The sequence below is a fragment of the Mauremys reevesii genome, linkage group 1, assembly GCF_016161935.1.
Source record: "Mauremys reevesii isolate NIE-2019 linkage group 1, ASM1616193v1, whole genome shotgun sequence".
In the NCBI taxonomy this organism is placed as follows: Eukaryota; Metazoa; Chordata; order Testudines; family Geoemydidae; genus Mauremys; species Mauremys reevesii.
Genome location: NC_052623.1, coordinates 284,557,060 through 284,582,327, shown reverse-complemented (window position 1 = coordinate 284,582,327; position 25,268 = coordinate 284,557,060). Strand labels below are relative to the sequence as shown.

At 40.3% G+C, this 25,268-nt stretch overlaps 1 protein-coding gene across 2 annotated transcripts; it reads left to right on the top strand.

Moving 5' to 3' along the window:
• Positions 1–3,405: 3,405 nt before the first annotated feature.
• NTS (neurotensin) lies at positions 3,406–24,830 on the top strand. Of its 2 annotated transcripts, XM_039520578.1 has the most exons (5): positions 3,406–3,421; positions 8,005–8,084; positions 12,367–12,428; positions 22,025–22,249; positions 24,230–24,830. In XM_039520578.1, exons 2-5 carry the CDS (start codon positions 8,015–8,017, stop codon positions 24,368–24,370), a joined length of 498 nt encoding a protein of 165 aa, XP_039376512.1. In that variant the 5' UTR covers positions 3,406–3,421; positions 8,005–8,014; the 3' UTR covers positions 24,371–24,830. The 2 variants fall into 2 exon arrangements, with proteins under 2 accessions (XP_039376512.1, XP_039376511.1); XM_039520577.1 differs by lacking the exon at positions 3,406–3,421 and having other exon boundaries at positions 7,891–8,084.
• Positions 24,831–25,268: the final 438 nt, after the last annotated feature.

Below are 25,268 nucleotides of genomic sequence, written 5' to 3'. Positions count from 1 at the left end.
GGGATTGTTGCAGGGGCACCCCCCGTGTATGGCATGCAGCTCATCATTTCTGCGGGGTCTGACACGGAGCAGCTGTGCTCTCTGGTTCTCTGATACACTGGTTCTCTAGTACACTAGCCCCATATTCTAGGCAGGACTGATTCTATTTTTAGATACCATAAAGGAGGGATTGACTCGGGGAGTCATTCCCATTTTTGTCTTTGCTTCCCCGGCCGACCTCAGCCAGGGGCACCCATGACAGCAGCAGACAGTACAGACCGACAGATAACTGTCATCTCATTGCCAATTTACAATGGCAGCAGACGGTACAGAACGACTGATAACCATCTCTGCTATCATGCAAAAGCAAATGAATGCTGCTGTGTAGCACTGCTGTATCGCCTCTGTCAGCGGCATCCAGTACACATACGGTGACAGTGACAAAAGGCAAAACAGGCTCCATGGTTGCCATGCTATGGCGTCTGCCAGGGCAATCCAGGGAAAAAGGGCGCAAAATGATTTTCTGATGTTGCTTTCCTGGAGGAAGGAATGACTGACGACATTTACCGAGAACCACCCGCGACAATGATTTTTGCCCCATCAGGCACTGGGATCTCAACACAGAATTCCAGGGGTGGGGGACTGCGGGAACTATGGGATAGCTACGGAATAGCTACCCACAGTGCAAAGCTCCAGAAATCGACACTAGCCTCGGACCATGGATGCACACCGCCGAATTAATGTGCTTAGTGTGGCCGCGTGCACTCGACTTTATACAATCTGTTTTACAAAACCGGTTTATGTAAAATTGGAATAATCCCGTAGTGTAGACGTACCCCGTGTGCAAATGTTTTCAGGACTGAGGATATATTGTGCAGTGATTACAACATGGGAATGTGGGAGTCAGGAGCACTCCTTCACTCTATTCCATACTCTGCCACTGACTTGCCACATTACTTTGGGCAATTCACTTGCAGTCTGATCCTGCACCCACCATGGTCAATCAATTTCTTTTACCAGTTTAGCTTGTTTCACTCAGGTGGATGGGGGTGGAATAAACTATCCAGGTAAAAGGTTTGCTGGTATAAACTCTGTCCACACTAGGAGTGCATTGCCAGTGTTCCTATGCTAATAAAGTGCTCCTCAAGTAGACGTGGCCTTGATTAATTGATGTATATAAAGCATTGAACTCTTTCATTGAAAGGTGCTATGTAAATACAAAATATGATTATTATTATTATGCAAAGCAATATTCTATTTTCAAGAGGGATGCTTTCATTTCTGTATCCATTGGGTTTCTACTTAAGTTATCTATGTTGCAAATTATTGTTTTCTCATATTTGCTGTTGTGACGTCTTTTTATTACCAAATTGTCTATACTGTAATGTTTGCTTTTTAATACCTAAGGTTTTTCTTGAATGCTGTACATTCATTCATGCATAGGTGCTGAATCCATGGGTGCTAGTACTTCTGCCTGCTATGGCAAAGGAGTAGAAAGAAGAATGAGCATGAAAAAAGAGTTATTAAATTAAGTAAAGGAAAAAGCTTAACTAAATCAAATCAGTGGTTCCCAAGTTTATCCATACTGTGACCCCTAGTTACAATAAAAAAAATTGGGAGCCCCCTTACATAAGTTTTGGGACTCTCCATATAGATAGCCATAAAGAAAGGGGCATGATTGAGGCCCCCTGAAACATGATGGCCATCCCTGGTTGAGAACATATTGGTCTGTCCAAACTGAAGATCTCAGCATAATCTTACTGATCTGAGAAAATTTATTTCCAGCAATAGAGACATGCTGCATTTCTATTGTGCACAGATGAAATATTCCTTAGTATTTTTAGCTCAAAAATCTTTCCACAGCTCTCTGATGTTTAAATAACTAGCTGAAGTGAAATTGTCTCTCAAATACAAAGAAAATAAAAGCACAATTATCTGAGAGACTTACGAAGGTAGCAGGAGAGACAAAGTATAGTGTATTCAAAACTTTCACAATGTGCCCTCCGGTTCCTCCTGAAGTGATACAATTTAACCAATGGCATATGAGACAGCGCATGTTACTTACAATTATCATATGTGAGGGGAAATTGAGGCATATCTACATGCATGTCTGAATACCATGGGAAAGAGTGGAATTCACGCAACTGAATTCAGGCAGATTTAATTTCTCCTTCTCAAGAACTTTAGATGATCATTCTCATCTGTTCAATCCAACAACGATTTAAGAGTTCTGTTAAAGTAACAGTTTTTCACTCTGAAACTCTTTCAGTTTACCAAACAGTATCAAAGCATGACCTGTCGGGGTTGGGGAGAGAGGAATGTATATATATATGGTGGTACACAGCAAAGATATTATCCACTCCTCCTCACCCACACACACATATATACATATATTCTGTACTGATATAATTTAATTACATTTAAATAAAAAAACAGTGCATGTTTTAGTGGCTATATCATGGATACTGGAGGCAATTGAAAGGTAAATTCACTGAGGTTATTTTGGAAAATATATAATTATGGGGGTGGAAGAAATGCAGTCCTGAATGAGCACTTCTCTAGGAAACTCTGAGATGGAAGCTAAAGAAAAGAGGTAAAATTTTCCAAGCAGTGAATCAAGGATGCCAACCTTTCCCTCCCTCACTACCCCCCCCAAAATCCCCCAAACAACCCTGAAAACATTTAATTGTCCTTTACTGACACACTGAACTCACATTTTACAACGTTCACTTGATCTCTGAGTGTAGGACACCTCCATGGGAAACTCTCACCCCTTCTATCCAGAAAGGGGCTCTCCTGCCTCAGTAAGACCATTCTCTCTTCCTCCAGATGCGGTGGAGCTTTCTCAGTGCAGGCCAGGGTCCACAATGGGGGACGGGCAGGACACTGAGTAGAGCTGTGGCATGGAAGGGGCTGGTTGGAAGGGAACAGCCATCATCTTCTATTCAGGCCCATGGACCATAACCAGAGAAGTTTACACAGATGTGATTCCATTGACGTCCCAATGCACCCAAGTTTGAGGGGAGGCCTTGCTCCCACTTCTGGCAAGGGAGGGGTAACTCCTCTATGAAAATCAGGATTCCACACTTTCCTTGTAGCACCTGCAGAGCTTGGTTCCAAACAATGTCATAGGACACTGTCAAACAGATAATATGAAAATAAACCTGCTTTAATGAGATGAATGCAGCTGGGTGCATTTCTCCCCCTGTTTTGCACCTGTCTAATTATTTGTGCTCCCTGGGTGGAAGACTTTACCAATTATTTGATACTTATTCTCCTCTCATTTACCTGTAGCTTCTGCTCCTCTCACTCCAGGACATTTAGCAGTTTGGTTCTCTTCTCTATAGCTACTAATTCCATCATCTTCGGTGTCATCCACAGAACTGATTGCAGCTGTATTTACAGATACAAAAGACAAAGCAGATACACAGGGTGCATAGAGGTTAGTTTGTTTGTTCTTTTATTGGACTACATCTAATAGGAAGCACCACTGTTTGATTACCTGCAGCTGCTTTTTGCCACTGTGAGAGAAGGTGGTGTGTGGGCCTGAGAGTGCTGTGCAGGCCACAGTCTGAATGTTGTCCGATATGACAACATCCCCACCCTGGCAGACCTGTCTGAGGGGCTGTATAGATTTTCCCTAGGTCATGTGGGTGAGAGATTTTTTTTTTAAAGGGACCACCACAAATGAAGTGAACCTTACAGAAAAAGAAACAGTTACCTCCTAGAAAGCCTTCCCAGGGCAGTTTCTTCTGCAAATGAAAAAAACACTTCCAAACAAGAAAGACCTAGGAATGAAAATAACTGATTTTGAGGTTCAGCTATTAAAATGTTTACTATTCCCACTATACCACATTTTAATGTAACAGTAGGGGAAAGCTGCAGACATAGCAAGAAGCTGGAGGAAAGGAACAAAGAAGCAATGGGAAAAGAACAGACCATTCAATCTCAGAAGTAGTTCGGGACTATTTAGGAAAGCTGGACGAGCACAAGTCCATGGGGCCAGATGCGCTGCATCCGAGGGTGCTAAAGGAGTTGGCCGATGAGATTGCAGAGCCGTTGGCCATTATCTTTGAAAAATCATGGCGATCGGGGGAGGTCCCGGATGACTGGAAAAAAGCTAATGTAGTGCCCATCTTTTAAAAAGGGAAGAAGGAAGATCCAGGGAACTACAGGCCAGTCAGTCTCACCTCAGTCCCTGGAAAAATCATGGAACAGATCCTCAAGGAATCAATCCTGAACCACTTAAAGGAGGGGAAAGTGATCAGGAACAGTCAGCATGGATTCACCAAGGGCAAGTCATGCCTGACTAACCTAATTGCCTTCTATGATGAGATAACCGGCTCTGTGGATGAGGGGAAAGCAGTGGATGTGCTATTTCTGGACTTTAGCAAAGCTTTTGATACAGTCTCCCACAGTATTCTTGCCAGCAAGTTAAAGAAGTATGGGCTGGATGAATGGACGGTAAGGTGGATAGAAAACTGGCTAGATGGTCGGGCTCAACGGGTAGTGATCAATGGTTCCATGTCTAGTTGGCAGCCGGTATCGAGTGGAGTGCCCCAAGGGTCGGTGCTGGGGCCAGTTTTATTCAATATCTTCATTAACGATCTGGAGGATGGTGTGGACTGCACTCTTAGCAAGTTTGCAGATGACACTAAACTGGGAGGAGTGGTTGATACGCTGGAGGGTAGGGATAGGATACAGAGGGACCTAGACAAATTAGAGGATTGGGCCAAAAGAAATATGATGAGGTTCAACAAGGACAAGTCAGAGTCTTGCACTTAGGACGGAAGAATCCCATGCACTGTTACAGACTAGGGACCGAATGGCTGGGCAGCAGTTCTGCAGAAAAGGACCTAGGGGTTACGGTGGACGAAAAGCTGAATATGAGTCAACAGTGTGCCCTTGTTGCCAAGAAGGCTAACGGCATTTTGTGTTATATAAGTAGGGGCATTTCCAGCAGATCGAGGGATGTGATCATTCCCCTCTACTCAGCACTGGTGAGGCCTCATTTGGAGTACTGTGTCCAGTTTTGGGCCCCACACTACAAGAAGGATGTGGATAAATTGGAGAGAGTCCAGCGGAGGGCAACAAAAATGATTAGGGGGCTGGAGCACATGACTTATGAGGAGAGGCTGAGGGAACTGGGATTGTTTAGTCTGCAGAAGAGAAGAATGAGGGGGGATTTGATAGCTTCTTTCAACTACCTGAAAGGGGGTTCCAAAGAGGATGGATCTAGACTGTTCTCAGTGGTAGAAGATGACAGAACAAGGAGTAATGGTCTCAAGTTGCAGAGGGGGAGGTTTAGGTTGGACATTAGGAAAAACTTTTTCACTAGTAGGGTGGTGAGGCACTGGAATGGGTTACCTAGGGAGGTAGTGGAATCTCCTTCCTTAGAGGTTTTTAAGGTCAGGCTTGACAAAGCCCTGGCTGGGATGATTTAGTTGGGTTTGGTCCTGCTTTGAGCAGGGGGTTGGACTAGATGACCTCCTGAGGTCCCTTCCAACCCTGAGATTCTATGATTCTATGATTCATTTAGAACAAAAGAAAACTACTCCAGGGTGCTGGATCAATGGTTCCTGACCCCAGTACATTTGAAAATGATATGTCTAGAAGGTACAGATGAGTATTGAAGGGGGAATGTGGAAGCAAAAGAGATTTTTAACTACTTTAGTGTTCATGCCTGATTATTTGCTAGTAGTAGGATAAAAACAGAGGTAGGACTCAGAAAGGTTATAGCATAACAGAACCCTAAATTATTCCCTGGGGATTTACAGTCCAGAGAGAACCAGGATAAAACTAGATGATCACATCTTTTAGTGGCAGTAAAACTGACACTCACTGACTCACCAGGGGAACCCCCCCACACACCATCACTGTACATTTCAGTTATGTAAGAATATGAGAATTATAGTGTTGGAGAAACCCATGTTAGAGAGTAGACACTAGATATGATTCCTACTTACAGAACTTTCTGAAAAGAAACAGCACACCCAGGGAGTAAAATTAGTTTAAGGATTGGTCTTTATACTGTGTGTAGTTGTGATCCTCTGTAACCATAATATGAATGAAAAAAATAGGAAAATAGGAAAGCTTTATTTAAAAAAAAACCATCCTTGCTTAGTAAGCCAGAATTACAGGAAAGAAAAAGCTTTCAATAATATGCAACAGTTTGGCTTAAAGTGCCAATAATAATCCAAGAACTAACTCCGGGTGTGTTTCTTCATATTTATCCATGTGTGACAACAGTACAAAAACTTTACAATGGTGCAAAATGGGAATCCATACAGAAGAAGTCTGACCTAAGGCTGCCTTGGGTGTATTTTTTAACTACATGGAATATATTTCAATAGTATGTAAAAGTGTGTAGCACGTGGGGAGAAGGATATAATTGCTCACTGTCACTGCCTTTGCTTTTAAAGGAAACGATTTCCTCTTCAGTGCTGCGCAATCATCGTTTGAGAAGCAATCATTCAATGAGTGTGTTGCTGGCATGTGGACTATGTGTACCGGTCCTTAAACAAATCCCCACAGATCAAAATATGCTGCACTGTAATATATGCATTCTCTGCCTTCAGCAGATGGACCATTTGTCTTTGAGAAAAGTCACATTGTAAAGAAATAATGTGCTTCAGGCTAATGTGATTCTGTAGCATTTCACATCAATCCACCCTTCCACTGCTTCAAATATTCTTTACATTTATAGTGATGGTGCTGAGGATAAAAATTATAGGGAAAGAATGTAAATACAAATGAGAAATACTTCACCAATCCAGTTTGCATACAATAGGAGGCTCTATTAACTCAAGTCAATATAGCTCTGAGTTTTCTACAAGGATCTTAAAGCTTGAATACCAATAGCGGGAGAGTGATTTTTTCATACTTCCATTGCGCCCCCTAATGGAAGCAAAGACCTCGCCAAAACGAAACACTTCAGCCCCAGTTTAAAGAAAGGAGCTACACACAATATCGTATCACTTGAACCGCATACATTTGTACCTTCTGTATGTCGGGGTTTTTAAAATGTATTTACCCCAGTTTTTACTAACCTAGAATCTGTTCTCATTATGTCCCGGAGAGTGGGACTGTGGGGAAATCCCTATCAATATTGTGCAACACTGGTGCAAATATAATTCCTATATCATGGGAATATTTTTCATTACCCTATAGCCCACTTAAACTTTCAGGCATTATATATGTATACTATGTAAGTTAGGACACACGAAATAGCCTAAAGTCTAGCTATTAGTTAAATTTAAAAAAATCTATGGAAAATATCCTTAAAGAAACAAAATCCAACCCACCTTTGATGGCACAAAACATCGGTTCCATATAAATCAATATACATTTTATCCCCTCGCATTGTTTGTCGAGCAATTAGTAAAATTCGGCAACACATTTACAGAGGGGAAGTATGTAAAATGATTATGGAGTGATCTCAAGGGATACTGGGATAAGATGTTCGCCCTTTTAATAGAGCTCACTTTCCCAGAGCATCTTTCTTGCGTCTTGTACAGTGCATCTCATTGCCAGGTGATCACTCCTTTTTTAATGAGCGCGCGCGCACACCCCCTCCTTATTCCCCCAAAAGAACTAAGAACTGCCCTATCTTTCGGGTTGCTGTGTGTGTATGACAGAGTACAGGTGAGCCGGACAGGGGTTGCTCCGTATGTAGCAACGTTTCTGAACTGATATCTGTGTGCGTCAAGGAGTGTGGAGCAGCGCAGCGCAATTAGTGAATCGCGTCAGTTTCACTCAGCACTGAGTAGCTGGGAGCGGGGGCTGTGGAGGAGGAGGAGGAGGAGAAGGGAGGGTAATTCATTAAGAGACAATCACTCTACTTTTGTGACATCACCCCACTGCTTATATACTTAGGGAATGGTCTAGGGCTCTCCTTATGGTTCAGACACTCACAAGTCCGCTCAAGGCAGCGAGGGAAAGAAGCAGCTGTACTTTCTCTCTCTTTCTGTCTGTGTCTGTCTCTCTCATCTCTTCTTCTTAGTATTTATGGACTTTACTTTCTAGAGGGCTGAAGATGGCAAGAATGAGAATTCAACTGGTGTGCATGATCCTGCTGGCTTTCACCTCCTGGAGTCTGTGCTCAGGTAAGCTCCGCTTTGCAACTTCTTGGGATTCTCTTCTAAGATGTGAGTTGGGGGTGGGGGGTGTCTCTGCTCCTGTCCCCAAACCTGCCTCTGGTTAGTTATTAGATTGTTCCTCGTCTGATAGGCATTTAAACCCAGAAGGAGTGGAAGTTTTTTTTTTTTTTAAAGTCTTTACATCTGGCTAGTCATTTTCAGGTGATAAGAGCTAACATGTATAGTAGCCCCTCGGATGAGATCAAAAGAAACAAAGTGAGTTAATGCTAGACTAAGGTTTATATACGTACACACACAAGCCAACCCTGATAAGTGTTGAATGACAGTTTTTCCGTCATTGCCATGAGTTCCTCCCTTCACATTCACCTGCTCTTTCACGCAGCATCAATATTAGATTTTTTAAAAAGTTATAGAATAGCCCTTCAGAAACATAACGGGATGTGACCGTTCACTTTGTCACAAATGTTGAAAGTATTTGTGATCTATGGAATGTTGTGTTGTTCTCTCAAATATCCTAGGCAATGTCTTTTCTACAGCTCATATGAAGCCTTGACAAATCCTAACCAAAATGGCTATATGTGTACTTAAAATACATATTTCATATCCATCAATGATGCAGATACAAAAACCGAAGCTGTGGCATTAAAATAATCTTTACCAAATTATCTGAAGGGGAAAGAAAGCTGAAGATTTACATCAATGCAAAACCAAATCACACCATAGGAGGATAACTCAAGTGACTTTCTACTCCAAGTGTAATTGCTTTAAATATCCAGAGTATAACAGATGATCTGTAACACTTGTTTAGTTTATAGTTTCCTTTGGGAAAATGGCATAGCTAAGTTTATACACAAAAATGTAATGGCTTTTATAACCACACAGTCACTCACACATGCATATGCAGCAGAGTAGATTTCAAAATACAGACTTGCTAAATTACAAAATAGCTTAATACTTTATTAACATGATTTATTATGATACTGTATTCACGGTCTCAGGTAGGGTCTAGGTGTACTTACTTGCCTGCTTCAGCATAGAGGGGGGAAATAGATTAGATGACTTTGAGGCCCTACATTCCTATGATTCTATGAAATGCTAGTAAAGTAAAAAATAATACACAAAGAAATTATAACCCTCACATTTCAACTTTCAGAATTCTATTTCACAGTGTATTCAGGCGCACTAGGCTCTGTCCATTAGATTAAAATTTTTCACCTGTAAACTTTTATATCAGTAGCACATTAGCATTGTTCTAGATGATAAACTGTTATTTCCTAACAAGATCTTAAAGGAATACTAACAAAAATGTATCAAAGAGAATAACTAGTAAACTAGGTATTAGCATTTGACAGTGTGCAAAGTGTAAGCAAAACCTGACACACAATAGATCTTTGGATCTGATCCTGCTCCTGTTTAAAGAGAAAGGAATTTTGCTGTAAACTTGTTTGCAGCAGGATCAGTTCCTCTGTTTCACAGAATAGCAAAGCAGTGAGAATAATGATAATTCTTGATTTTTATGTAGCACTTTTCATCCATAGATCTTAAAAAGCATTACAAAAAAAAATAGATGACTGTTAACATCAGTGATGCAGGATCAGATCCTAGCACCTGCAGTAGCTCCTGATCCAGTGCCCAGTAAACTCAATGGAAAGTCTCCCATTGAATTCAATAGACATTGGATTGGGTCTATAATGAAGAAAGTGGAACATACCATAATTAAAATGATGTAGTTTGCTTAAAAATATGAAAATGTGGACCTGCGACAGATAGATTAGCTCAATGTGGAAAGCATTGCACTTTTTTAGCTAAGACACAGAACATGTATTTTAATTTTCTTTTGTACTGAGAGGAAAATGTAGCTTTTAGAATTTAAATATATGAACAAAGTGCAAAATTTAAATCCACTTAAGGTGTGTACATTTCCCCCTTAAATAATATAGTGTGATACAAACAAACTTTGTATTCAGAGCTCTCCCTAATTCTGTCCCCATTACATCCTTCCCCTCAACTCATCCTGCACCACTTCCCACTCCCTGTGCTGTCTGCCCATGCCTCTTTTGCCTCCTCCCATTGTTTTTTTCACTGGCTCTTGAATCCACGCTTCTCTCCTTGCCACCCCTTTTACCTGGAATAGGCTCCCAAATAAGGCACACCAAGCTCTCTTGCTCTCTTCATTGAAAACATTTCTTATCACCTACATATTCTGTGCAGCAATCCACCTATCTTGGCCATTCTCTATGCTCTATTTTAAGTCTGTATTTTGTAGTGTAAACTAGGGCAGAGTCCTAGTAACAGGACTTTTGGTAGGTATTAAGATACTGTGTTGATTACTGGTACAGAGAAGGGCTACTACTGTTATTAGGGGGAATGAAGAACCTATCTTTCAAGAGGAGGCTAAAAAAGTTTGTCTTGTTTAGCTTAGCAAAACAAAGGCAGGGATACCATTACCCTCTATAAATACATTGGGTGAAAACACCAGGGAAGGAGAAGAGCTATTTAAGCTAACGGACAATGGTGTCACAAGAATAATGGGTAAAAGAAGGTTTCTAACCAGAGGCGTGAGGTGCTGGAACAGTCTCCCAGTAGGAGTAGTGGGAACAAACAGCCTAATTAGTTTTAAAATGAAGCTTGATTATTTGATGTATGGGAATATATCCTAGGCTTGCCTGCGGTAGCCGGGGACTGGACTGGATGATCCACGAGGCCCCTCCTAGTCTTATCTCCTAAATACCTATGACTGCCAAGGTAGCAGTAGCAACAAGCTAATTAACTAAATAACTGAATTAAATTAAAAAACAAACAAACAAAAAAACCCTTTTTCTATAGCACTTTTCATCAGTAGATCTCAAACCTGGATGGAAATGGGCAACATATTCCATCCTATAGAACACATGAATAACAACAAAAACACTGCTCATGTTAACACAGCTGATATTTACATAATATTATGTTTGTTAGGGTGCCTAGAGCCTCAGATAAGTGTCATTTTAGTTATTTTTTTTATGTTTAAGTAAATAAATTTATGGATTGGCTTTGAATGCAGGGGCGGCTCCAGGCCCCAGCGCGCCAAGTGCGTGCTTGGGGTGGCATGTCGCAGGGGGTGCTCTACCAGTCGCCGGGAGGGTGGCAGGCGGCTCCGGTGGACCTCCCGCAGGTTTGCCTGTGGAGGGTCCACTGGTCCCGCGGCTTCAGTGGAGCATCCACAGGCACGCCTGCGGGAGGTCCACCGGAGCTGCGGGACCGGCGACTGGCAAAGCGCCCCCCGCAGCGTGCCACCGTGCTTGGGGTGGCGAAATGGCTAGAGCCGCCCCTGTTTGAATGACTGTTGCTTTTAGGGAGCTACAAAACGATTAAAATAAAATTTGTTTCAGCAGAGGTATTTAATGATCTCCAAACATTTACCATACTCTTGGAGTTACGATTGCTATATTTGTAAAGTAGATCTTTGTTGCACAATTCAGTGCACAGCAGAATAGAATTCTTTCCGATTGTGCTTCATCCTTCTAAAATAATGTTTCCCCATCAGATAAGTCATAAGACTTGCTAATATATTGCACTATGTAGGGTCAACTAAATTACTAGAAAGAAATTATTCCACTACATTAAATCTCTCTCTCTGTCACACTCTCACATACACACACACACACACACACACACACAGTTAAAAGTCAATAGGTCAAATTCTGATCCTACTGAAATCACTAATGTCAGCTGAATTTATATTGGCATAACTAAAATGAGAATCTTGCCTAGTAAATATAACTACTATTAATGCATATTTTTAAAAAACTTTACTTAAAACTTTGTCTCTATTAAGAAGAAATGTCCCTTTTAAGATAAAGACCTACAAAGTCAGGGTCTAAAAGTTTGCAAAGGTGACAGACAAGCTTGTTCAGATGATAAAAAAAATCATATTGACGTTGGATGAGGAGATTTGGCAACATTTTTGTTTTACTGAAATGGCTATAGGTTATGAGCCTGATTCAGAGCCCATTGACTTCAATGGGAATCTTTCCATTGAATTCAGTGACTTTGGATCAGGCCCTAGAATGATGCTGAGTGACTGTTTATGAGATGCATCTTTAACCTAGGCTGTGCTTATACTAAAAGACCCTTGCAGTCAGTCTTTCTGGATCATATTTTAAGAGAGGAAAATTCTCCACTAGCCGTTTATCCATTATTTAATTTTAAGAGCTCTTTATGAGATATACCTAAATCCTATATTCTGAAATCAAATGACTCTGATTTGTGATGAAATAGTACACATGTGTTTCTGATTTATTCCCAGATTCAGAAGAGGAAATGAAAGCGTTAGAAGCAGATTTATTGACCAATATGTATACATCAAAGGTAATTCTTTTTTCTTTTTACCCTTTAGCTGACTTGTAGGGAGCACATGAATTCTCATTACAAGCATGGAAGTCTTTGCACAAAGTAATAACAGTCTAGACATAAAAGTTCAGTGCAAGGCGTTACTTTGGTGCAAAATTTTCTTCTAGTTCAAAGGAATTTTAAAGGTGTTGATGTGACACAGAAAACTTAAAGTGTCTCTCACTTGTAATGCTGGTACTTTCATTAAATTATTCAGGTTGTGTTTCATGTAAATTTATCAGAAGAAAATGTGTTTCCAATAGGATTATGTCTGAATTGATCTTCAATTAATGCCTAAATGAGATGCTATTGTACTTTTTCTACATATGTGTAAAATTAATATTTTCAGAAGATAAAAACTTACCAACAGATGTTGGTTTTTGGTTTAGGAGTAAGCTAGTCATTTTAATGATTGTAAAGAACATCAGAAAAATAATCACAAAAATATCCAGTAAATAGTTTCCTTCCTGAGTGGCCAAAGAATCAGCCATAGATTTATTTTCTAAATACTCAGGGTTCAATGATCTCAGCTTCACATAGGTGAAGTATCAAAAACAGAACATACACATTTGACAGGCAGCAGCCAAAAACTTTAATTAAGTGGGAAATATATGCATGTTTCAGTCTTCCCTGATAAATGATTTATTAATTTATTTTAAATTAGGACGTTTTATCCCTTCTCACAAGAGTGGTCAAAACATTTTGCATTTTAATGGAAAATTCCCCTGTTGGCTGGTTATTCCACATTTGTTCACTTCAGGGTTCCTCACCCCCTTCCTTTCTGATCTCACCTGATACCAGGCGTTAATGGAAACAGGAGAATGGACTAGATGGATATCCAGTTTGATCCAGTATGGTAATTCCTATATTTCTGTATTCCGAGTTAGCAAGGTAACAAGGCCCAGAGGTCACACAAACCTGCTTCTTGACTCCTGCTGGTCAAGTAGGGAAAAGATTAATGAGGATTCTTTTCCTGGGACCAGTTTAGGAGTGGGATTCTGTCAGAAGGATTCTTCCTCTGAGTCCCAAAGGGCTAATACACTCTTGGTGAAGTCCTAGCTCCAATGAAGTCAGTGGGAGTTTTACTACTGATATCAATAGAGCCAAGATTTCACCACTTGTCGCTCTCCCCCATCTCTGACACACAACAAACACTAAAACAGTTGTGTAATGGCTGATTAAGAATGTGCCAAATTGAATCATAGCTGATTTTTGGTATGTATAGTGTTGGGTGAGGCAACTTGCTGTTTAGGCCTCCCTCTGTCCAGGCGGCCGCAAAATCCATAAATGCAGTTCAAGTGACCTAATAATAGCTATGCCTGTCTTAACAAGTGGACTTGTGATAGGAACATCCCTAGCTTAACTTGTGGTGACATAATTGTGAATCTCAGGCTCCTTGACATATTGTGCATGTTCTCTTGACATCCAAGTAAGGTATAGTGAAGCTCCCCAAAAGTCACTTGTAGTTTGCGTGAGATACCACCAGTCCAGCAAGGGAGTCTTCACTACTACACCAATTAGAGGGATAGTAAATTCATTTATTATGCACTTTGTGTGGGGTTGCAGCATTCATCAGATTAAAACCTAATTTCTAGTGACTATTTTAAGTGTGTAAAAGAATGTGAGGCACATTTTGGGATGGAAGATGTAGTAGTTGATCAGACCTTCCTGAACTGAAACCTGTTGTCTGCCACCTCATATCTAATTCCAACAGAGAATAACTACTGTTATTTTTCACTAATCATCTGTGATATGGAGTTGCCAGTCTAACCAGGCAATCTCTAATCATCTTGTTGGCCCTCACATCTTGGAGAAAAAAGCAAACCTATTTTGCAAAGTCTGGATGTACAAGTATAGCAAATATCAGAGGGGTAGCCGTGTTAGTCTGGATCTGTAAAAGCAACAAAGAGTCCTGTGGCACCTTATAGACTAACAGACGTATTGGAACATGTGCTTTCGTGGGTGAATACCCACTTCGTTGGATGCATGTCAGTGTAGCAAAGTAGTTTATCAATCACATTAACGCTGCCTGGCATTCCTGGTACGTCCATAATATATTTTCAACAAGGGCATTCTTACGGCGTAGTATGTCCTAGTGCTCAATTTTTTTAAACTGATTCACAGCTCACGAATATACCTCTAATTATCTGTGATTCTAAGCCCTAGCCTTCCTGGATAGTATGAGAATAAAGGACTCTTCTTTGATGAGGGTAATCTACAACCCATCATAGAACATGCAGTAGTCTGCACTAGATGCTATTGACTTCACAAATTACTGCCCAGGGTCTATTCCTCCCTTTTCTAAGCAAGCAAAAGCCAGTCTTCAATACCATCTGTGGATTGGGTCTCTCTTAGTCAAGCTTCAAGCCAGGGCATGGCAGCCTGGTGGATGGCCTCTTCCTGGTCATAAAAAAGGGAAGCACAACCATACTCATAACTCCTCCTGCTGGACCGGTCTGCAACATTTGATTCTATTGATCACCAAATACTTGTGTCACATCCCTGATGGGATACAGAAGTTCCTGAGGCAAATGGAAGTTCCCTGAAATGGTTTAGGTCTTTTCTCTGCAACAGTTTCTCCACCTCCAGAGTTCTCACCTATGGAATTCCACAAGGCTCATATTTCTCTCCAGTTTTACTCAACATTTACCTTGCCTATTGGAGATCTAGGAAGACAACATAGCCTGAAGTGTCATCAGTATGCAGACGTAATATTGGTCTTCATCTGCTTTACATAGAATAAACAGCACTGACTCGCAGCTTTCTCAGTGCCTTGCTAAAACTGTCACCTGGATGAAGTATAACCTGATAAAACAGACCCCAAACAAGACTGAGGTGAAGTGGAGTCACTTTGAAGAACATGCCTCCTCTATAATATTCCCCACTATTGAGGGACCTGCTCTCAGACTATTAAACTTGTCAGCATTCTTGGTCCTTTTCAACACCTTATTGCTATAGTATGATAGATAAGCAATACCCAGCATTTGTAGTTGTAAAATCTGCTCACTACCATCTATACCATCTGTGTCTGGCCAGAAGACATAGCTCCCTCCTACCAGACACAGCCCTGGCCACAATTATCTATGCATTCATGAACTCCAACCTGGGTAACTGCAACTCATATATGCAAGGACAGCGATGCACCTTGGACAAGCTCTAGTTGGTACAAAATTCAGGCTGTCTGCTTAGCAACAGAGAAAGGAAGATTGTTATTCCTATTTTTAAGTATTTGGGAGGCACTCAAATACTACACTGAAGCTAGCATATGAGAACCTGAATAGATAAGTATTTCCTACAGACCTGACATGTCTTGCACTGCTGATATAACAGGTATGCCCTGATATTCCATTGAATTCACGTGAATATCCATTTGCAGAATATGCTTAATTATTTCATCCTCCACTATGGAAAAAGGAGGAAAAATCTAAGCAGTAAAATCATACTACCTGGAGGAAGAAAGTACTCTGTCATGAAACAAAGCCCATTGCAGAGCAGCACCTTCCAAATATTAGTTGACTAGCAAGCATTTTAGTATACCTCCAGAATTCTATAACCAGTTTCCTCACTGTTTTAGCTATCTCTGGCAGAAAATCATCTGACTTTATTCATTATTTTGAGGTTCTATTAAAAAAAAGTCTGTTTAGCTGAGGATGAGTTAGAGGATATAGGAAGCAAGAGCTGAAATGAATTTATTTGTATAAAATTTGTAACATTCAAGATTTATCAGTGTTCCAGCAGCTAATACTATGCACACAGTGCAATATAAATTATTACTACATCAACAGGGCCTCCGGAGGTACGATTTAACCAAAATCAGAGATAAACAAGTTGATATGTAACAAATCCAGTCAGTGGAACGCAGATTCCTCTTTAGTCCTCCACACTCAAAGAAGTTCCAGACACAATAAAGGCTACCCCAGTGTTCCTTTTAGGTAAACAATTCAAAGTGGTTGGAAATTTTGTGATGTAACAGAGTTTTGTTGGAAAATATGCTGATTTGTTGACCCTGAAATGTGCTGCAAAAGAGGTTTGGGTTTGACAAATTTGTAACATCCCAGGCAGGGTTCCGATGAAACTCTGTCTGTCAGGCAGGTTTCTGTCAAAAGACAGCCGCACCATGCCAAGGCTGCCAGCAACCTGGCAGCCCTAGGAGATCCACCTCTAGGCTCCTGGCTCCACTGGAGGGAACCTGGAAAACCTGGGGGCTCTCAAGACGTTCAGGTTCCCTGCTGTAGTGTCTGGAAGGCCTGGGACAGGCTTCCAGTGTCCACAGCAGCCCTACTATGCAGACTTCCCTGGGTCCAGGACTTCAGGGCTTCCAAACTCCCCAAACCAGCAGGATCCCTGTGCTACCCGGCTTGTGAGTGGTCAGTCCTGAGGCCAGCTGGCCCAGGAGGTTGGAAGCTCTGAGTTCCTTGTGGTGGGGCAGTCTGTATTGTGGGTCGGCCTCAGAACTGCAGACCCTGGGAGCCCTGGCAGTTGCTAACTAAAATGGACATTCTTGACTGTTTCATGGCTGCCACCTGAATAGCAGCTGTGAAACTAATAAGAATGTCCGTTTCAATTAGTCACTGCCAAAGTCTCAGGGAGCAAATTTCATTTTGGAAACATCATGCAAATTAAATATTAATATTTTGTTTGTTTGTTTTGTGATTTTCTGGTTTGTGGGAAGTTTCTAAAAATCTGGTTTCATTTTGGATCTGAATTTTTTTTTTCAAAATATCCAAAATTTATCATGAACCAGAAACTGACAGTGTTGGCCAGCTCAATTAACAACTGGGACACAAATTTTCAGAAATACATCAAAGGAAAGAGAAAAGGCCCATTATATTTCTGAGCCCAACAACTTTCAATATTCCATTTCATAAGAAGCTTCATCAATGCATATATAAAATTCCCTGCATGAATTCTTCAGCATCAGTAAATCTCAAAGCCAGATTCTTATTACAAACAACCTCCATTGTTTTATCAAATTACTACCAGACTCTTTTTTCAACTAACCTTCAGTATATTAGCTCTATTCTTTGAGACTTTGGTGCTTTGATCTCCTTCATGGCTGTTTTCCAAACCATAGCTTGAGCGTTTGTAGTCACCCGTGTGACTGACAGTCTAGAACTGTGTGGAAAATATGCCACTCATTGAAAGTGAACCAGGACTCTTGGGCTCCATGAGTGTAAGGCTAAGCTTTACCATATTACTAGAGAGTTCACACAATGTATAAATCGAGATATAGTCATTCGGTACCTGGTCTTACATTGGAGTAACAATCCTGTTCTATTTTCTTAATCGGGAGAGCTTTCTATGCAGCAGAAAGTTATATAATAACAATACCTAGCTCTTTTCAGCAGTAGTGCTTTTCAGCAGTAGATCTCAAAGCACTTAACAAAAGAAAACAGTACCATTGTCCCCATTTTTTTACAGATGGGAAACTGTGGCAGGAGGAGGTGATGTGAGTTGCCCACAATCACCCAACAAGCCAGTGGCAGAAGCAAGAATAGAACCCACGTCCACTAAATCCCAGTCTGGTGCTGTAACCAGGAGGCCATACTCCTTCCCACAAGCTATAAATAGCCCTCATATATGCAGTCTTGCCCACAATTAACCTAGTCAGTTGTATTTAAAGACATAAGGCCTCATTCTGATCTGACACTGGTGAAAATCAGAAGTAATTACACTGAAGTTAAAGGAGTTACATTGATGTAAGCGTGGCATAAATGGGAATCAGGTCCATTGTACCAATCTATCTTAGGTGTGTCTCACAAACAATGCTACAAAACCCAATAACTGTCGAGCCAAAGGGGACTCTTCTCCTGGCCTATTTAGTAAGAACTGTACTAAACTTGACTCAGCTGGGGGTTGCTACTTGCATATGCCACCTGTGTCTTCAAAAAATGTTCTCTGGAATGTCTAAAGCTGGGATAGAGTAACAACTTTAGACCCAAAGGATACTGAAGCTCTACACAGGAAGCTGCAGAATTTTCATCCACATACTGAAAACATCATTCTTTGTGCAAAGGCATTTAACATGCGGGAAAGCGTACATGGAAAGCTTCATCTTTTGTATGAAAAAAATCAGTACTTTTTTTATGCCACAAATAATTTAAAGTAAACTAAAGAGAGTTTTGAAATTGAAATGGGCATTTTATTTACTTTTTAAATCCATCTCCTGCTAATTAAGTCAGACATTCCATGAAGAGGTGAATTTTGTTATGAACCTGTCGGATCCTTCAAAATATTTCAAAGCTCTAATTATATCACCTGAGTGGAAGACCAGATGAGTACTAAGTAAACAAAATAAAACACAACATTTCAAGCTGCTGAGCAGGATTTAGGATGTGTTTCCATTTCACCTACACAACAACATACCCATTTCTGAACGGTGAACCCAACGCTGATGAGAAAGCAAGGCTTGTCTAACAAATGGCTAAATTATGCCCACTTTAATAACACACCTGTATCTGAGAGAAGACTATGGTCCAAAGGGAATTACTTAAAAAAATGCTGACATTGATTCAAATTTCTGTTGCTCCCTTGGCCTGTCTTTATGCCATTTCTCTCCCTCTATCCCCATAACAAACAAACAAACAAACACAAACACAAATATGGCTAACAATGAATACCACACAAATTCAACATAGAATATTCATCTCTATTAGAAAGATGACTCAAAGAACCACAAGGTTATGGGATTCTCTAGTGGACTGAAAATTACATGGAGCACATACTGTCCCCCATCCCAACCATGCTATCACTAAATAAAATGAATGTCTGTATTGTTGAAACAGCTATATTATTTTGCTACATTAATATTTGTTCCTGGAAACATACAAACAAATACACTTTAATTCACTAAAATAAATGTAATCCTGACATTAATTTGCAACAAAGAAGATTGAGGTTAAATATTAGGAAAAAAAACCCTAACCGTAAAGATAGTTAAGTACTGAAATAATTTATCAAGTAAGGTTGTGGAGTCCCCATCATTGGAGGTTTTAAAGAACAGATTACACAGTTATCCATCTAAAATGGTCCTTCCTCAGTACAGGAAGGTTTGACTAGATGACCTCCTGAGGTCCCTTCCAGCCTATCTTTCTATGATTTGATGCACAACATGGATCATTTGGGAACTATGAGCTCAGTGAGCAAGAAGGTACTGCTCAGCCTATGCTTTCCTTGTGCCTGGAATTTTCATGTGCCTAGTTTCTGTATAAAGGAAATTACTTTCTATGCTGGAGAAAAATCAAAATTTTCAAGAAGGGAAAAATAGATGGAGAAGGCAGAGTGTGGAAAATATGATGGAGAAGGGAAGTAGTGAGTGAAGCCAAGGCGAGGTGGCATCCTCACTTGAGTTTTTCCAAACTAAAATTAAAAGCTAGTAGAAAAATTCCAACAATGCACTTTGGAGTTTTGTTGAAATTGAAACATTTCATAGGGACAGACAGCTGTTGATAAAGTTCCAACAGAAGTATCATCTGGCAGGCTTGCAAGGAGCTGAGAGCCTGGAAGCCATGGAAACCCTGGCACAGCTCCCCCCGCAAAAAAAAAAAAAAAAAAAAAGTGCCTCTAAAAGTCAAAGCTCCTTTTCACAGAGAATTTTGAAATGTTAGGGGTTTGTTCTGAATTGGAATTAAATCAAATATCAAAATCCTTCATGAAAACAGACTTACCTTCCTCCACCCTGCTCTAGCTAATAGGAAAATAGAGGAAAGGTGTTGACTGGAAATAAATAGTTTAAGTTAATGGAGCACCCAGGATACTTAAGTGCAACAGATTCTCTACTGACTGGAGATTCAGCTTGACCAGGAGGAAATCTTCCCATATCAGTAAATTCTTAGATCGCTGAACTCTTGTTGCAGTTCACCCAATCTTAGAGCAAAATGCTCCAATATCTATTAGTAACCCAAATTTATTCAACAAATTGCACTGAGAAACTGAAGATAAGCATATAATACCATAGATATCTTCAGATCCGCATCTCTCCCTTTCCCGTGATAAGCCCCCATTCTTTCCCCCAGTGTGGATTCTTCTTTCTACTCACTACAACAGACTCTACTTCCTTCTAAATTTCGTGATCTCCAATATTCTCCACAAATCCAATCATCTTGAACTCTCCTCCTTTCTGCTGGATCCCTCCTTTCTACCCCACATACCTGCCTCCCCACTGCTACCCACCTCTGTTTGCCTACCAGTACTTTCCCCTACAACCAGCCCCTGTTGGATATCTACTCCCACATGACTTGTCTCTCTGCTTTGGATATTTATCTCTGAATTTATTTACCACAGAATTTAGCATTTTTCCCTCTTCATAAGGGGTATAAACGGCCATTGATATTCATGTCTATCTTTTAATAATGATAATAAGAGGCACGGATATGTATAGATGGCCCAGTAGCATTAATCTTTTATGTCTCAGTTTTGTAATGTAATTGAGTTGTATGGGAATATGTTCAGATTGCAGAATAAAGTGGGCAGTCACCTTTTCCAACTTTCCCTACAAATAAATTCCATACCCTATATAAAGTTTGAAGTGGCCTCCCTCCTGTGGTTGGAATTTATCAATAAGAAGATATAAAAGTCAACTCAAATCTGCTCCTTAGTCCTGGTAGGTTTTAGGATTCTGTCTGGGACTATTCAACCCACACTCTAGATCCTCGCTCGCATGAGAACCGCTCTAACCTTCCTGTATATAAGGGTCACTTAAGTCATCTGCCTCAGTGAGTCAGCAGAACCCACTCAACCCATTCTGAATAGGATCAACATCTGCTAGCTGCATGGGTGTCAGGTGTTTAGGCAAATAACACTCATCCTATTGCAAGAATACTTTGAATCCGCCATTTCTTCGTTATTTCCCTTCATTTTTTTTATAAACTCACCCCACTTCCCATAAAGAACCAGATATTGAGTAGCTCATCTTTATTTGCTTAATAATTTTTTTTTGTATTTATACATCAGCTTAATCTGTAATTTCATTTTGGTACTCTGTAATCCATGCTGCTCTGCAGATTGGTTCTCCATGCCCGCTCCCTACACAAGATTGTTAAAAGGACCACGGCAGACAAGACCTTAGGGTTCATGAACTGCAGGTGTCCACTGCATCACACACCTGTGTCTGGAGAGAGCACACTCCCTGCAAGAGTAGCCATGGCCTACAGTTTGGGGAGGAGGATCCCCTTGACTCAGAATCCATCCTCATCAACAGGCTTATTAGTTAGGCTGAGCTCCCTGTACCAGGACTTCAACCAACAACCCCGATTCTTCTCTCTCTGGAACCATGTAAAATCATTTATATCTGCGCAGAGTGGTGTGAAATACTACCATTCTGAGCTGATGGCAGTTTCCTTTGACACTGCACAACTACACAAGGAGGATCAGACCCTGCGCATGTTTAATAAATGAGTTGTCTTAATTACCTCACACTATAATTGTTGCCTTAATTTTGGTTAGACAAAAACAAACAAAACCCCAAAACACACTAAACAAAATGTACTGTCCCCATTGAAATGCTTTACAGTATCACACAGCTCTTGCTAAAGAGAAGACAGCATTTCACATAGCATGTGTTTTGTATCCTTCAGCTTAACAGAGTGAAACTTCCTTACTGGAAGATGACCCTGCTCAATGTGTGCAGTCTTATAAACAACATAAACAACCAAGCAGAGGAAACAGCAGAGTCTGAGGAAGATGACCTCCTTCCGAGAGGACAGTTTCCTGCTGCTCTAGATGGCTCCAGCTTGGAAGCGATGCTGACAATATACCAGCTCCAAAAAGTCTGCCACAGCAGAGCCTTTCAGCACTGGGAGGTAAGCAACACATCACTAATGCATGTCACTTGAAGGACTCTGCTTTGATGCTGTATTTATATATCAAGAGAGACTTAAAAACCTACATCCTGCCTGCTCTGTATGGACCCTTCAAAGCCTCAGTATATTTGGCCAAAATATCCCCTTCTTGCATTGTTGGATGCTGGTTATCTATCTCTCTGCTGCTCTCCATCTCTAAGTGGTTTCCTTAAACAGTCTTGTACATATATCATTTCTGAAGAGCTGCAGGGTGCTTTGGACTATATCAATGTAAAATATTAACTATATAATTTCTCCACACTTTGTAGCCATTCCCCCAAAACTAAGCAGAGATATGAAGATGAGCTTCTTGACAGAACAGAAAATTAAACTCTGTTCAACAGCAGTAGAGTTAGTCTGGATTTACAGAGGTGTGACTGAAAGCAGGAGATGGCCTTATGTATGTGCATAGGATCATTGGGGCCACTTTGCAGTTGGCCACTTGCACTACCTATGTCAGTACAGCGTGAATGCAAAGCCACCATGGTTGCCCTGGGGAATACCATGAAGCAGGATGTTTCCCCATGAGCATTGCCCAGAGGCCCAGGAGGCAGAAAAGGTGGTTTAGAGCCATTTTGCTCTCTCTGCAGTATGCACACTCTCCTCAGCTGTGCCAAATTATGCTCAGCACAGCTGAGGATTTAGCCCATTGGATCTGGTGGACCACAGCAGTGCATGTGCACCAGAATCCTCTGCATGAGCTGCAGTAGCACTTACACAGAACTGTAACAGCAGTACGTTTAGCGCTGAAGAGTAGCTGCGGTAGAACTGGCATGCTTCACCATGATACTGAGGTGTCTCACCCTGGAGATGCAGGTACATGTAGCAGAAACTGGGGCTCCCCAGCCTCAAAGAAGCCATAGATAGAGAAAATATGGTTGTGTGCAGCTTAGATGTGCGGTAAAGGAGTGCAAAGAAATATCAGACACGTTTAAGAGAGAAGGAGAGGAAAATGAGGGAAGAAGGGATTGAGGAAACTTGAGGAAGGGCTCCACTGACCATGACACCTTCCTGTGATCCTATTCATCCAAGCTCTGTTCCAAAGCCCATTGAAATCACTTGGAGTCTTTCCATTGATTCCAATGGATTTTAGATCAGGACCCATTTACTAAGTGATCAATAGATTTTAGTGTCCCAAAGCAGGGCTTAAATTCAGCCATAGCCATATGGAGTGGAGCTCCAGTAAATATTTTCAACCCTGATGCCTCCCACAAGAATGAAGTGCCAAGCCCCAGGGCTCCAGGAAATACTCTGAGAATTTAAGCCCTACCCCAAACAATTAAATTTGGAGCGCTATAAAGGTTTTAATTGAATAACCCTCTGTCAGCCAGTTGGATTGTGTTTGATCCTTAAAAGGTGCAGTAATAAGAATCATTTCAGATAACTAAGAAATGACCTGACCCTTCATGCAAAACTCAAAGCACAATTGTTCTTGAACATTTATAACTGCCATTTTGTTGCTATTTGTACATTTCTGGTTTTTTAAATTTTATACATTTCTCATTTTACCTACTAATATTGCTAGGAAGGCTAAAACTAGCAAGTAGATGAAATGTCATGAGATTTCCAGCCTAAATTTTAGACCAAAGAAGTTAAAATAAGAACCTTAACTTCTGAAAGCTTCATCCACATTAAATGAAAGCTCCCAGGGTGAAATCTTAGCTTCACTCGAGTCAATGTCAACAGTCATATTTACATCAATGGAACCAGGATTTCACCCCCAAAATTTTGAAATTTACTCATCATCTCTGATTAGAGAGTAGATAGGTATTGCTTTATAATTAATTCCTTGACATGACTAAAGTCCATTATCTTTTTTTTTTCTAGTGGGTATATTAAGAGAATATAGATTTACAAAAATATCAAGAGATCAATATTTTTCTTTATCTTTAATGCAAAGAAATACAGAGATTCCACAGTGTCTCTTCTCATGTCTTACAGATACTTCAGCAGGATGTTTTCAATCAAGAGGATTCAAATCAAGATATAATGAAGAGAAAAACTCCTTATATCCTGAAACGGCAACTACATGTTAACAAAGCCAGAAGACCGTACATACTCAAGAGAAGTTCATACTACTGATGCAGCAAAGACAGCAATGTATATTTAGTTTGAGTAACTGTGCTTTATGGTTCTTATTTAAATCTAAAATCATTTGTGTGAAAAATATACTATGAAAAATCATCAAGATTATAACATAACTGTCTTTTTTGCAATTGTTGTTTCTTGAATGTGATTTTTCCTACTTGAGATTAATTGGACCAAAACATTTACAAATAAATCTAGTTTCTAAGCATGATGTATTGTACAAATCTGAGATTTCAACATATTTGCTACAATATAAAGGGGTTTTTTTTGCGTGTGTTATAAAATACACCTTCCTACACCAAAAAGTAAATCAATAGTCCATAAACACCAGTAAATATCATAAAATGTCTCAAACACCTCAAAACCAATCTATGCTGGTAAACTATTCTGTAATATGGTGATCAGAATTGCCACAATGTTTTCTGACCACTGGCAATTATCAAGGTTTAAGTCTAAATAAGCAAGGAAACATTGTGCATTGGCTATTACGTGGCAAATTCAAATATCTTTTCAGTGACCTTCCTTATTTTGGTGCCTTTAACTTGTTGATTCTTCATGGATCAGTGAAGGACCATGATTTAATAAATAATAATAGTAATTATTATTAAATTATATTATTACTATTAGAGAGAAAATATTTTCACCAATGTCTGTTAGTTGAACAAAGCCAGAAGGTCATATCTATGTCATATTATGACTGAGGCAAGAAAGCAACATACATTTCATTTATGCAATCAATTAAACAACTTATGTTCTCTCCATACTTTATGCATGCTCAATGGAAGGACTTAGAGAGTAAAACTAAGAGATGATCTAAAGTCCAATGAAGTCAATGAAAATGTCCTAAATCATGGTTCTGATTGCAGGTGAACCACGACTCAACATATCCATC

Bases quoted from the DNA above. Each gene is read 5' to 3' on its own strand.
- NTS (XM_039520578.1), top strand. From the start codon at position 8,015: ATGGCAAGAATGAGAATTCAACTGGTGTGCATGATCCTGCTGGCTTTC. The intron at 12,429-22,024 runs GTAATTCTTTTT...TGTATCCTTCAG, and splicing joins CCAATATGTATACATCAAAG to CTTAACAGAGTGAAACTTCC. The intron at 22,250-24,229 runs GTAAGCAACACA...CATGTCTTACAG, and splicing joins GAGCCTTTCAGCACTGGGAG to ATACTTCAGCAGGATGTTTT.